This window comes from Myotis nattereri (assembly GCF_964212035.1).
Source record: "Myotis nattereri genome assembly, chromosome: 17".
NCBI lineage: Eukaryota > Metazoa > Chordata > Mammalia > Chiroptera > Vespertilionidae > Myotis > Myotis nattereri.
The window spans coordinates 25,558,775-25,572,357 of NC_138092.1; the positions used below are offsets into that span (position 1 = coordinate 25,558,775).

The 13,583-nt window shown below is 40.4% G+C and overlaps 1 protein-coding gene across 3 annotated transcripts in view; it reads left to right on the plus strand.

The window, feature by feature from the left end:
* Nucleotides 1-13,583, plus strand: part of COL14A1 (collagen type XIV alpha 1 chain) — a gene marked incomplete at its 3' end in the record, with an annotated part of 161,900 nt that overhangs the window by 48,463 nt on the left and 99,854 nt on the right. For 2 of the 3 annotated variants that reach the window (XM_081111512.1, XM_081111511.1), the window contains exons 14-19: nucleotides 941-1,067; nucleotides 2,718-2,857; nucleotides 3,338-3,470; nucleotides 4,794-4,853; nucleotides 6,647-6,798; nucleotides 12,023-12,152. In XM_081111512.1, the coding sequence (XP_080967638.1) occupies nucleotides 941-1,067; nucleotides 2,718-2,857; nucleotides 3,338-3,470; nucleotides 4,794-4,853; nucleotides 6,647-6,798; nucleotides 12,023-12,152 (742 nt within the window). The remainder of the gene's footprint in view (nucleotides 1-940; nucleotides 1,068-2,717; nucleotides 2,858-3,337; nucleotides 3,471-4,793; nucleotides 4,854-6,646; nucleotides 6,799-12,022; nucleotides 12,153-13,583) is intronic. The other variant, XM_081111510.1, reaches the window with a different exon arrangement.

The following is a 13,583-nucleotide window of genomic DNA, read 5'->3' on the forward strand; positions in this document are numbered from 1 at the left end:
ATGTACCTCAGCAGCCCAAGACCCAGCCTCTCAAAGATAAAGCTGTGTCTATTCTTTGTCTGAGTCTGAGGATGACTTTGCTTAGGTCTCCTCTCCTAGATCCTGCCCTCATTGCCTCCTACTTTATTTTTTTTTTCTTCAAAATCTGTTCTTGTTTCTTCCCCTTTCTAATTCTTCTCTTTCTTTACACCCTTGGTCCTTATTTTCAGAACTTCATCCCTTTGTGCCCTAAAGATATTGATACATATTTTCCCCAAAAAGAGAAAGGAAAATTTAAATTATTGACTATTACCGCTCTATATAAAAGGCTAATATGCAAAGTGTCCCCTGGGGAGTTCGATCGGGAGACTGGGAGTTCAATTGCTTGCTATGATGTGCGCTGACCACCAAGGGATGGCACAGAACAAAGGGAGGCCCTGGCCAGCGGCTGTCATCCAGAAGACCCCAATCGGCTTGATCGCCGGCCAAGCCTAGGGACCCTACCTGTGCACGATTTTCGTGCATCGGGCCTCTAGTTTTTAATATGCCCGTTTCCTGATTCTGTCCCCGCATGAATCTCTTATAGGAGGTACTGTGTATTACTTAGTTGGGGAGTCAGCAGAGCCCAGACAATGAAGCCGAAAAACAGCTGCTCCTAGCAGACCAGCCTGGGAACATTCTATATATATGAGCATTGTGCACTTTACTTTCTATATGGTTAATGAATGGAAATAATATTGGTTGCGAAGATGTCCTGCGAATTAACTGATAGGTAATCTATTGAAGGGTATACGTTTAGAATGTGTATATATAAACTGACTGGTTTTATAATTCAGTAATTTTTTGTAAGTATTTTTAGCTCTGCTGCCAGCCACGTGAACTAAAGACAGTAATAAAATGATTTCTGTTTCCAGCATTTGAGAGTGTCTGATATATCTATTATGCCTCCTCTCCTTTGCAGGTTGAAGTTGATCCTATTACTACATTCCCTCTGAAGGGCTTGACACCCCTCACGGAGTACACTATTGCCATCTCCTCCATCTATGATGAGGGGCAGTCCGAGCCTCTGACTGCGACTTTTACCACGGGTAAGTAAGTCTTATTATGGTTTGAAAAGTTTCCAACAGTAACTTTAAATAAACCACAAAATGGATTAGCTTCTTCGATTGTGATCTGAAAGAGATTGCATTTTCATTTCTGTTTATTTTATATTATTATTCACAAACCAACATTCTAGGTGACTAGAATGCATACTGGCTAATTATTTTCTACCAAAGCAAGGAAAGAGAGAAAAGACCATCAAAATTCCAAAGGTCTCATATAAATGAAAGTATACATTGTTTTCTTCCTAACCTCACATTGTTTCTTTGGTTCTATTAATGTAAACATTTCACAACTTTTTTGCATTCCTATGTGCATCTATTACGTTAAACTTCCAAAATTGCTGATATCCAAAAGCTTTTAGTCCACAAAATGAGAGTTATATACTATTTAGCCTAATACATCAATTATGAAAATATATTATAGCCAATAATGTATTTTCATGCAGCCTAAAATAGTAATACAAAAATAGTTAAAAAATAAATATTTTTTAACTACTAAAAAAATAGGGAATGAATGGATTATTTTTCTTTCTTACATACACTCTATAGTCACTCAAAATACATAAAATATTTTTGGCTCCTGGTGGCCACAATTCTATTGTTGACTTTCTGAACTTATGCAGATTGCACATGGAAACAAATGTGAGGCGGTGAGAAGGTAATTCGGAGAGAGATGAGAATTAAGCGGGCCTGAGAAATAATGGTCACCAAAATAAGTTCAGTCATTTCACAAAACCTCCCAAGGGCGCTGCATTTGAGTTGTTCTTCCCTTGAAAATAGGTTGAGAATTCGCATGGTGTCCTGTCAAAGCGTGTTTCACGTCTCTGATTTCAAAGAACAAAAATCAATGATTTCCAATTCATGGGGGGGGGGGGGGGAGTGTGTGGTTGAATGTTATATCCTTAATCGTACATCTCAGAAGCGTTGTAAGCAGTGAAATAGTGGGAGGTCTAATAAATTATATGTCACTTCTGATGGCAGCCATATGTAAAAGATTAAAAGGATGACGGTTCTTCTCTAGGATTAACTTATTTCTAGAGAGTGTGTTAGGCATGAAAGTGGAATAAAGCCATGGGGAATATAGTTGATGATGTTGTGATGACTATGGTGCCAGGTGGATGCTGGAAGTATGGGTGGGGGGAGGTTGGGGAGAACACTTAAAGCATATGATTGTCAAACCACTGTGCTGTACACCTGAAGCCAATACAAAATACTGTTGAAGGTAGACTGTAATAAAACAATTATTTTAAAAAACAAGAAAGTGCATAAAGCGAAAAGGGACATTTCTCAGACCTCTAGGGCACCATTTTGTTAATTTCCTCAAAGTACTGGGAAAATAAATATTGAGTGTGACACTTTTATTTTTTATGGTTAATGAAAAGAGCCAAATAGAGAGCCTAAGAGTTCTGGAAATTACTGGAAAACTCGTCAGGTCTGCTGTGCCCAAGGTCTTCCTGTTTCATCTGGTGGGAAAATGCTGGGAGCGGTGGCAGGAAGGCCACACTGGACTGACGGGCTCCCCTTCCCCGAAGCAAGGGGTCCCTCACAGGGAGCCTTGTCCTCCTGCGGCCCCCAGGAGCGACGGCTTGCTCACCTTCTCAGTTTCCTCACAAAATCTCTTTCCTTGGCTCACAGAGGAAGTTCCAGCCCAGCAATACTTGGAAATTGATGAGGTGACGACAGATAGCTTCAGAGTGACCTGGCACCCCCTCTCGGCGGAGGAAGGGCAGCACAAGCTGATGTGGATCCCAGTCTATGGCGGGAAGACCGAAGAAGTGAGTGGTGGGGAACGGACTGAAAACTCATCCGGAGCGTTTTGTCTGGAAGTGAAGGCCCAGCGCTGCGTTGGAGTTGGTCTTCCCTTGAAAATAGATTGAGAATCCCAGAAGCAATTACTTCTTTGCACGGCAGAGAGTTTTATAAACGTCAAATCATATGATTTGAAGTGCATTCTTGCTAGCTCTTTAGTTTTATATTTTATATCTTTTCAGATTCTTTCGCTTTCCTAAGTGACATTTAATAAAACTTCAAAATTCTGCCTTTGAAATATTCCTAGTTTATTTGCTAAGGGAGCTGAAAGGAAGGAAGTCCCTGGTTTGACCTTAAAGCTGAATTCCATGTCCCTAGAGTTCTTTAAGCTTAGTCATTTCTTGCTTACACTTGGGGCAACATTTTTCCTTATTATTTTTATTTTTCTTAACTTTCTCCTCTGTTATTCAAATAAAACCGTGTACTACACACTAAATGTTTTTCAGGTCATCCTAAAAGAAGACCAAGACTCACATGTTATTAAAGGCCTGGAGCCTGGCACTGAATATGAAGTTTCACTGTTGGCTGTACTGGATGATGGAAGCGAGAGTGAGGTGGTGACTGCTGTCGGGACCACACGTAAGTCTTGGTCTGGTCAAGATGGACATCACCAACTCCCACCATCAGACACCCTCTCACGACACCAGGCTCCCTACCCATCAGCCTTATCCTGGGCTACAGAGGCTTCCATTTCTCGTCTCCCCCTGCCTCCCCGAATTCTTCCTGTATCTTCACCTTTAATGAAACCAATATATAAAGCACCTTTGCATCTTAGACTATTACCACCATAAAGCTGGGACTACGTCTATCTTGTTCACTATAATATCTCCAGCACTTAGCACAGTACTTGGCAAATTTTAACTGCAATAAATACTTGCTGCATGGATGGATGGATGGATGGATGGATGATGAAATAATTTGTAAATGAACTAATGAGCAAACAAATAAACCTAGGGAAAACATATCCATCAAGAGTTTATGGAATTTCCCAAGTTGATCTTGGTTCCAAGAATCATGTACAAAATACACTCGCTGATTCATTCATCCCTTCATTTTTTAAATATGAAGTATTAAACACATATTAAATTTTCTTTGATTGGGTTCCCTGGAATCAGATTCTGAAACAAAATTGTATCCAGAAGGTTTATTTAAGACTGTAGTTAGGAGATACATCTGTAAGGAAGTAAGACTGGCCGGATAAGGCACAGGAAAGAGCTAAAACTGAGTCCTCAGCTAATTCTATTAGGAGTTCTAGACCTGGGATAACCCTTCTGAGTTGTCCCAAGTTGACTCAAAGGGCCTGGGCCTTTGTATCCCTGCATCCCCATCATTGGAGGTAGGTCATTCCCTGACAGTCTATGACCTCAGGCAAGACAGTTCCCAGAGCTCAGAGCCTCCGCAGCCAGTATTTCAGAAGCTGGTGGATGAGTATTTTGACCCTGGAAAGAGAATCTTGTTGGAGCACCACACAGCTGCTCCACCCACGAGTTACCTAGGATGGATTCAAGAAATAGAAGGTGTGCGGCCTTGTTTGGCAGCCCTTTCACAACTTGATGGATAGCACTGTTTAATTTCCTTGAATTACCATGGCTATGCCTCATTATAAAGTAACTGGGAGGTTTCACAACTGTATAGGTGTAAGTCAAATATTTATATGAAGGCTGGCATCTGTGATTGGGAACTTGAACTTCTTTGGGTTTCAGTTTCCTTATCTGTGGAATAGATACAATGTCTGCCTTACTTACAACTCACTTCTTCACTCTTGCCACCACTGCCAAGATTGTTATGAGAAGCAAATGAGATAATATAGGTGAACTTTTCTTTGAATACTATAAAATTCTATATACAAATATATAGAGTTATTACTATTACATAATTTTAAAGAAATACATGTTTTTTTAGTTGACGGTGGTTGGACTGAACCAGCTACGACCATAGTACCTACGAAACCTGTGACATCAGGTAAGAACAAATCAAAGTCTATCTAACCAAAAGAAAAGTTTGATTTAAACGGAAGTTATGTTATCTTAGTTTTGTTTATTTTATATTAGTAATTAGGAACAAGGCATTCAGTTCAAATGTCATGCCTCTCAGCCCCTTCTTATTCTTATTTCAGTGAATTTCTTTTTTTTAAAAAAAATATATTTTTATTGATTTCAGAGAGGTAGGGAGAAGGAGAGAGAGAGAAACATCAATAATGAGAGAGAATCATTGATTGGCTTCCTCCTGCACATCCCCCACTGGGCATGTGCCCTTGACCGGAATCGAACCAGGGACTCTTCAGTCTGCAGGCCGATACTCTATCCACAGAGCCAAACCAGCTAGGGCTCTTCTTACTCTTAAATACCAATAGGTCCTGTAGTCTCCTCTCACTCTTACATCTCTCTACCTTTTCCATATTTGTTTTGGATTTCCATGTAATCTTTTCAGAGGATGTTATCATAGCAAGCCCTGGAGTCTCTGGCCACCTCTTGATCTCAGTGACTTCTCCTGTTGCTTGTTGTTGGCAATTATTTATATCATGGTTTCCTATATTTGTGGATAACTGAGATCTGGCTGGTCTAGTGGTCTTCCTATAGCAGCTGTTTTCTATCTCATCTTAATTTCTCCCTTGACTATAATTCACCTTCCAACTGTCAGAGTCAACTAGGTAAAACACAAGTTTAATGATATCATTTATTTCCCTACCTAAAGCCCTTCTGTGGGTTTCTGGGTTTTCCATTATTTACCCATTCATTCATTCACTGATTCATTCATTCTTTAGTTAATCTTTATTGATCCTTTCTTCATTCCCCCAAATCTCTTTATCATAATATCCATGATCCAGATTGTGTTCTGCGTCTCCTCCTGGTTTCCCACTGTCACCTAGAACTCCTAGTCCTAAAGGTGAGATGTTGCTGCCTCCTGTTCTCTCTGCCTGGCACCTCCCCCACCCCTCCGGCCCCCCAGTTTTGCCTGGTAAATGTCACTCTCCTGCCTCCTCTATGACACTTTCATTATTTTTGTCAAGTGTTAGTCATTATCTATCTCAAAGGCCTAACAGTCTGACAAAAGGAAAAAGATTCGTGTGCGTTGATTGAATAAAAGAAGAAATGAATGAAGAAAAGAAAGAATTAGTAGAGATGGACAGCATACAAGGAAGTCAGCACAAAAAGGAGAAGAAAAAATGAGACATATAAGGGAGCTGGCACCTTGGCAGATAAGAAGGAATGTGTCAGAGAATATAGGTGAAGGAGTTGGGACAGATATCAAAGAAAGGACGATCTCTTTGTGGGCTGAATGGGGAGAGGCAGCCATGGTGAGAGATTTGCACTTATGGGACAAGTGAATGGGATGCATGTTGGATGCTGGATCACTTTCTGAGGCTGACCACATCTGGTCCATCATATCTGCTTCTCCAACAAAGCACGAGTGTGAGATTTCATGAGCATCGCCCCAGTGGGCTCCCCTTTGGGTTTCCTAGTCCCGGGCTTCTCTACAGTTTCTTTTACTAGTGTATACACAGAACTGATAGTTTTGAGGTGTCCATGGTCTCACCTTGTCAGCATCTCTTAAACCCATTTTTATTTGCTGGCAGTAGGTATCATGGCTCCCCATTAGCCACTAAAGCTAAGTTGTTCTTCATGTGGGTCTATGCTAGAGCAATACATGAAATGATGCCATGCTTGATGCCATGTCCACAAATGGCCTCTGTAGCTCATTTGGGGATACGATGGGTTAAAAATTCGTTTAATCCTTGGTTGTGTTTATTCCAGTTTTCCGGACAGGAATCAGAAACCTGGCTATAGATGATGAAACCACTTCTAGCCTGCGGGTAACATGGGACATTTCAGACAGCAGTGTGCAGCAGTTCAGGGTGACCTACCTGACTGCTCAAGGGGATCCTGCGGAAGAAGTGGTAGGAACGGTCTGTATAAACACAGCGGACTAGAATCTGAGGTTTCTTGACTAACAGAGCTAACAAGGCTATCTCCAGAGATGGATGCAAGCACTCTCTATGCTACTTTCTCCTGACTCTGTCATCTCCAGAAACTCTTTTCATTTAATCCAAACTTAAATACTGATTTCTTGAGGACCTGTTCATCTCCAAAACTTGCTCCACATACAACCTGCTTCAAATTGATAAAGGCTCTGAACCTTGTTTCTCATGTTGCTTCTGCTGCCTTGATTACTTCTTAGATCACCAAAGCAAAGTTGCCTCATAAATAGTCCATTAGACACTTGTCTCTGTATATGTACATATTTAACATATAAACTTTACACATTTTTTTTTTTGATGTTGGGAGTCTGATACGTGAAAGGTCTTCTTTATGTAGTTGAAGAATACCTAATAAAATGCCATGCATTAACAAATAGTTATTATCTTTCATTGATATCAACCCATTTTTGAGCAGATTTGTAGTCATTTTAAATTTATTCTTAATCATGAGCATTTCCCTTAGGGGATTTAGATTTTTATGTGTTACATTTTCTTTAAGTTGTGAAATCGATATTTGTTTGTTTGTTTTCTATTGGAAACCTGGGTACATTCTTCATTATGGCCTTCCAATATTTTCTTAATTTATACTGCATCATTCCTTTTAGTCTAGAACCTGAAAATTGTTTCCTAGGTATACGTCTTATCAGACCAGGGAACCCTAGTTTGCATCCAAAAGAGTTTTCCTTTTTCTTTTTTTTCTATCATGGAACATGCTTTATTTAGCCTCATTACTTGCATTTCTTGTCAGTGCATTGTGTTTGAGCCATTCTAGGAAAGAAGTCTCCAAATTCATGATTGCTCAAGAATAACATCATTATCCTTTCTCACTCTTCCTTCCTTATAGAGCCTTTGATGAAAAATTATTTTTATTCATGTGCTTTTCTAAAAAAATTTTCTGAGCCCAAAATTCTATTAGGAAAGTACTATACTTTATTTCAGGCTGGCAAAGGAATCATTACAGAACACAATGATAACCCTAGAATAGCCACATCTACTGTGAATAGTCAGAAGGTCCAGGAAACTGGTCTGGGAGTACTTTTGGAAAGTTAATGAACACTTAAACAAAACAGGTTAAATCATACATTAACTCAGGCCATAAATTTCAAATGATCCATGAGTGGTAATTTTTTAAAAAAAACCTGTGCTTAGAAATGGTAACTAAAGATATAATTTGGATGTCTTCTTTCCCCGTTATTGTCATTGTGTTTTAATTTAGTTACTAAAAATGAGACCCATAAAAAATTCCCAGAATGAGAGTATTTTTTTGTTTTGTTTTTGTTTTTACTCTTTCCAAGAAACACATCAAGCTTCTTGTTCAATCATTCTTGCTAATTTGGAAAGAGTAACAATTTAATCTCAGGCATGCACTTGTAAGCTATACAAGGTAAAATAATGATAATATTTTCTTTGGATTGTCCCTAGATAATTTTCCCTTTGTTAGTGTCTTTCATTCCACACTGTTTATTTAGAAACACTTCGACGACAACATAAATGAAGTGGGGAAAAATAGATAAAAAATCTTAAAGCACATGTGCCCCAGTTAAACAAACCCTTAATAAAAATGAAAAATATTGATAAATTTGGTAGTGATTCTTTACTGCGCAGAAGTGTTTTCAGTAAACTAGTACAGAAGAAAGTATTCTAGAATTCTTTGAATATCAGGCGCCTTAGTGAATTCTAATTAAATTGGATTCTGCACTCTTGCTTTACAGGCATATTGTCAGGGACCTAACTGAGGATTAATTGGGGATTTATATCTCAGTGTTTTATGAATTGTTACTGCTATGCAAATGTAATGTATTGTTATTGGAGACAGAAAGTGGTACATCTAAATTTAAATTACCGTGGGACAGACAGTTGCAATTTTCTATCAAAACCCAAGGGCACCAAAGAGATACCTTAAAATAATGACACATGGCAGGGAATGGCAGATGGCTAAAATACGTTACAAAGGTGATAAAGGAAATGTGTGTGGATTGAGAAATGCCTCTTACCATCTTTCTAAAATTTCCCTAACTATAAAAGCTGATTACATTTACTTCAGGAAATGACAAGATAGACTATTGATGTTGGAGGACAGTGTACATATAGAAGATTATAAACCAAAGTCAAGCTTTAGTATATAAAAGATGTCCCCAAAAATGTATACACACGTTGAATAATTATTCATTCCAATGGGTTAACTGAAGAGAAAGAACCATCAATTGAGCTATCAGCCGTTAAGTGTGTATACATTTTTTGGGGACACACTGTATATAAACAAAGGGAATTAAATTTACTTTGCCAGTTGAAGTGACGTATTTATATATTTCCTAAGCATAATCAAATCTACCAAATTTTTCCAATAAAATGCTTTTGAACTCTTAGAAAGTAAAGCTACCTGTCAAAAGTTTCATAAGGATTGACTTTCACCTCTGCTCTGAGATCTGGAAAAGTGGCAATGACATGGCCCTGAGTTTTGTTGTCAGAGTAGAGAGGTCTCACACTTCTTCTCCTTTTTTTTGTTTTAATTGATTTCAGAGAGGAAGGGAGAGGGGGAGAGAGAGATAGAAACAACAATGATGAGAATCACTGATTGGCTGCCTCTTGCACGCACCCTACTGGGGACTGAGCCTGCAAACCAAGTATATGCCCTGACTAGAAATCGAGCCATGACCTCCTGTTTCATAGGTTGATACTCAACCACTGAGCTACACCGGCCAGGCTCACAATTCTTTATTTCTGAAAGGTTAATCAGGATTCCAGACTTTTCTGGGTGTCAAAATCCATAACCATGACCTGAATTCTGGCTTATAAGAAATATCCTAGAGCAGGGAGACTCAGAGTGTGGCTCAGTCTCCTACCAGATAAATTCAGAGGTGAAGGTGAAGCTTTAGAAACATGTATAGCAATTTGACATCGCTGAAACATCCAAGAACATGGCCACTTATCCAGCAATTTTGTTTTATTGTATTTCATAAAAATCTTGGTCTTCAATGGCTGGGAATTAAAACAACAGCACCAACACCACCTAATCCATCACCACAGATAGCATGGGAATCACTGTCCAGAAAGAGAGCGTTATTAGACGGGAGCACAGTGAGATGCAGGGAATCCTCTTTCTTCTGAGGGAACCGCTTCCTGGAAAAAATCAGGCTGCCCTGAAGAGCTTTGGGCAATGATGGAGCCAGATGTGAAGTTGCATTTGTGACAAAAATTAAAACATGAAGTTTGCTGGTTAGACTTGCATCCCACTCAACCGTGAGCATCTTTTATAGAATTGTTTTATAAACAAACCAGCATCTGCTGTGATCTCCAGCATCTGTGTTTGGTAGGAGCCCATCTTTACCTTGCTTTGTGCAAACAAGCAGAGGCCAAGCGGAAGGAACTTCGCATACCCCAGAGGGGCAGAGGAAACTGACATGAATATCATTAGGGTTAAAAGGTTCCAGCAGCACAGAGTAGAGGGTGGTGGTTAAAGGCTCAGACCACATGTCCAGGATTTCAACCTGGCTCCTTTTCTCAATAGCTGTGTGGGTCTCAGTTTCCCCATCTGTAAAAAGAGTGTAATGATAATACTGACCTGAAAGGGTTGTGCTGAAGATGAAGTGAATTACTATATTAGACTACTTAGAGTAGCACCTGGCACATAATAATTGATGAGAAAATGATGGCTGTGATTATAAACCACAGCAACTACTCGCTGGCAAGCTAGCTGCATCCTCCGAAATGGCCCCACTGCTTTTCAGTATTACACAGTGGAAATGTGATTAGTTCCAAGGGCGTGTGTTTGTCAGTTTGAGAGAAGACCTTATTTAAGGACCACCAGCATGGGCGGTTTGCTAAACAAACTCCTTGGCATGAAAGCCCAGGCTCTGTGGTCCGGAGGAGTTCTATTTAAAAGAAACAGCCTAAAGGAAGCTCCATTGATGGGGTAATAATACAAGTCAGGGCAACCACAATTCTTCCTTTGCATTATCTTAATGCCAGAGTTATCTACCTCATTCTAGAATAAAGCAAAGCTCCTATTAGAAACCCTCCCTCCCAGGGCCACCTCATTCAACCCTGTATATTTCAATGTTCCTTTCCTATGGGGAGCAAAATCACATTCATCCACTATAAAATCGTCTAATTCAGATTTCCTTTTTTCATATATATGTAAACCATTGTTTTTAGAGCTGAGCAATATCTTAACAACAGCTGCTCCTGGGTTCAACTGGAGGCTTTCTTAGGGCTTATTCCATGATTTATAGGTTCCTTTTCGCATCCAGGAGTAGACAGCGCAGCCCTTTGCCTACTGGCATCTGCATCGAAAAGCATCTCCAGCTGTCCAGGTCTTGTGACTGCCTTAAACGCGTTTGGGTCAGTTCTTATATTCCAGCATTTTTCCAGCCGTGATTAAGTTCCTTAAATGGCCCAAGATGTGTCAGCATCTCACTGCTGGAGTGCAAGCAGAAACGTTTGTGGTTTTTGCATTGAGAACATGTGGCTTTTCTGGTCCACGTCTCTTCTAGGGATGCCAGAATCTGTACTGCTAAGCCCCATGGTACGGTGCAGCAATGCTTGTGTGGTGTCGACCCCACGGCTGCATTTCATTTTTTACAGCCTTTGAGACAGAGTGATGATGAGTTCAGAATGAGGAAAACATCTCCTTTTAGCAACATTTTTTTTTTAGCGTTACTGGTCAATATGTTTTGATCTGGAAAACTTGGATAAAATGTGTGGTTCTGTTGTTCTTGGCTAGCACCCATTCTTTTCCAAAATGCTGAGATTAGATTATCTCTGAAAGAGTAGAGAATAGAAGGCTGAATTTCAGAAAGATACTTAAGTAGAATTAGACAGGACAGAATGAACCCTCCAAAGTTATGATCGCCTGTTTTCCAAATAGATGATGATTGTCTCTTCCGGATACTTTACAAATGCTGAAAATATGTTGAAAGAAGACCATTCCTCAGGGCTGAAGAGCTTCACATTTAAACTATCTGCATCAGAGGTTTTAAACTAGGGGTTACTGTAAGGGGAATTTCAGAGAGAAATGCTTTTGCATGAATACTTTTTTTCTCATCACTCTCTAAACACATCTCACTTCTAATCATTTGGAAGTGCCTATAGTCCTGCTTCATTAGGCCAGTGGGAGAAGAGGTCTTATACAGCCCTTTGCTTTTCGGCACAGGTCATGGTGCCTGGAGGCCAGAACAACCTCCTTCTGAAGCCTCTGCTTCCTGATACGGAATACAAGGTCACGGTGACTCCCATCTACTATGACGGAGAAGGTGTCAGCGTCTCTGCCCCTGGAAAAACCTGTGAGTGAAGCTTTCTCCCTGTGGATACTAGCTGACCAATTCTTCAAAAATGCTCCTCCCGGTAATTTACCCCAAATAACAGAGGACGAGTACTGTGGTGAAAAGAGCAAAAGAAATTTGGAGACAGACAATCTGGGTTTGAATTCTGTCTTCACACATTCAAACTGTGTGACTTTGGGCAAGTTGCTTAACTGCTCTGGGCTTAAGTTTTCTTGTCTGTAAAAGCTAAGACTTAAACACAACTACATCTTACTCCTTCAGCATCCAATTCATCACAAGCTCTATTGATTCTCCGAAATGCTTTCTGCATGCCTGTCCACTTTATCTTCCTCTAACTGCTCCCCCCTAATCCAAGCCACAGTCTCTCTCACTAAATGCCCCAGGCCCTATGGAATAGTTCTGCTTCTGTACTTGGATCCTTTGTTCTCCGCACAATAGCCTGAGGGGCTTTTAAAATGTAAATCACCTCCTCCTGCCTTTCTTTGAAGCGTCCTAATGGTTTTCCATTGTACTCAGAATAAAATCCCACATTCTTCCCAAGGTCCTCCAAGGCCATTTATGACCTGCATGGATCTCTTTAATCTCACCTCCTAACAGTTGCCACAGCCATACCTCCTTTTCTGCTCTGCATTGGACATTTGAAGCTTGTTCCTGCCATAGGACCTATGCACTCACTAGTCCTTCCATGTGGAATATCCTTTCCCAGATGTTTGCATTTCTGGCTTTTCCTTGTCATTTTGGCGTCATCTGCATGTCATCTTCTCAGACTTTTCTGACCCTCCATGCGAAGTAGCTCCCGCTGTCTAGGTCTAGGATATCATCCTGCTTTGTTTGCTTTTGTTTTGCTTTGCTTATGTCAGGGCACTGCATGATCTGCTGGCTGGTATTTTCTTGTTTACGTTGCTATTTGTTCACTGTCTGTCTCCCATCCCTGGAAGGTAGCATTATGAGAGCCCAGGACCTCATCTGTGCATCTCTGCATGCCAGACTCCCACAGCGCAGAGGCGTCCTCACAAAGTACTTGTTTTAGGTGAATTGGCCATGGTGATCAAGTGAGGAACATGCATGAAAACCCTTGGTCAAAGCCCTAAAGTCTTAGTTGTCTTCATGACTGTGTAGTTGTCTGCCCTTGCATGAAGACTGCCCCAGAAACTAGTGGCTTCAAATAGCAATCATTTTGTTATATTGTATGATTTTGTGGGTTAGGAAATTAGTCAAGGCTTGCTGGGAAATCCTTCCATTTCACATAGTATTGATTATGGCCACCTGGTAGCTGAGTTGGTGTGGAGTATTTGAGACAAGTTCACCCACATGCCTGGCATCTCGATGAGGGTGCCTGGAAGTCTGGACTTAGCAGAGTCCCTTTGTCTCCATATAGTCTGAGAGCCTTTCCATGTGGTCTTTCCAACACGGTAGTCATGGTTCTTAGAT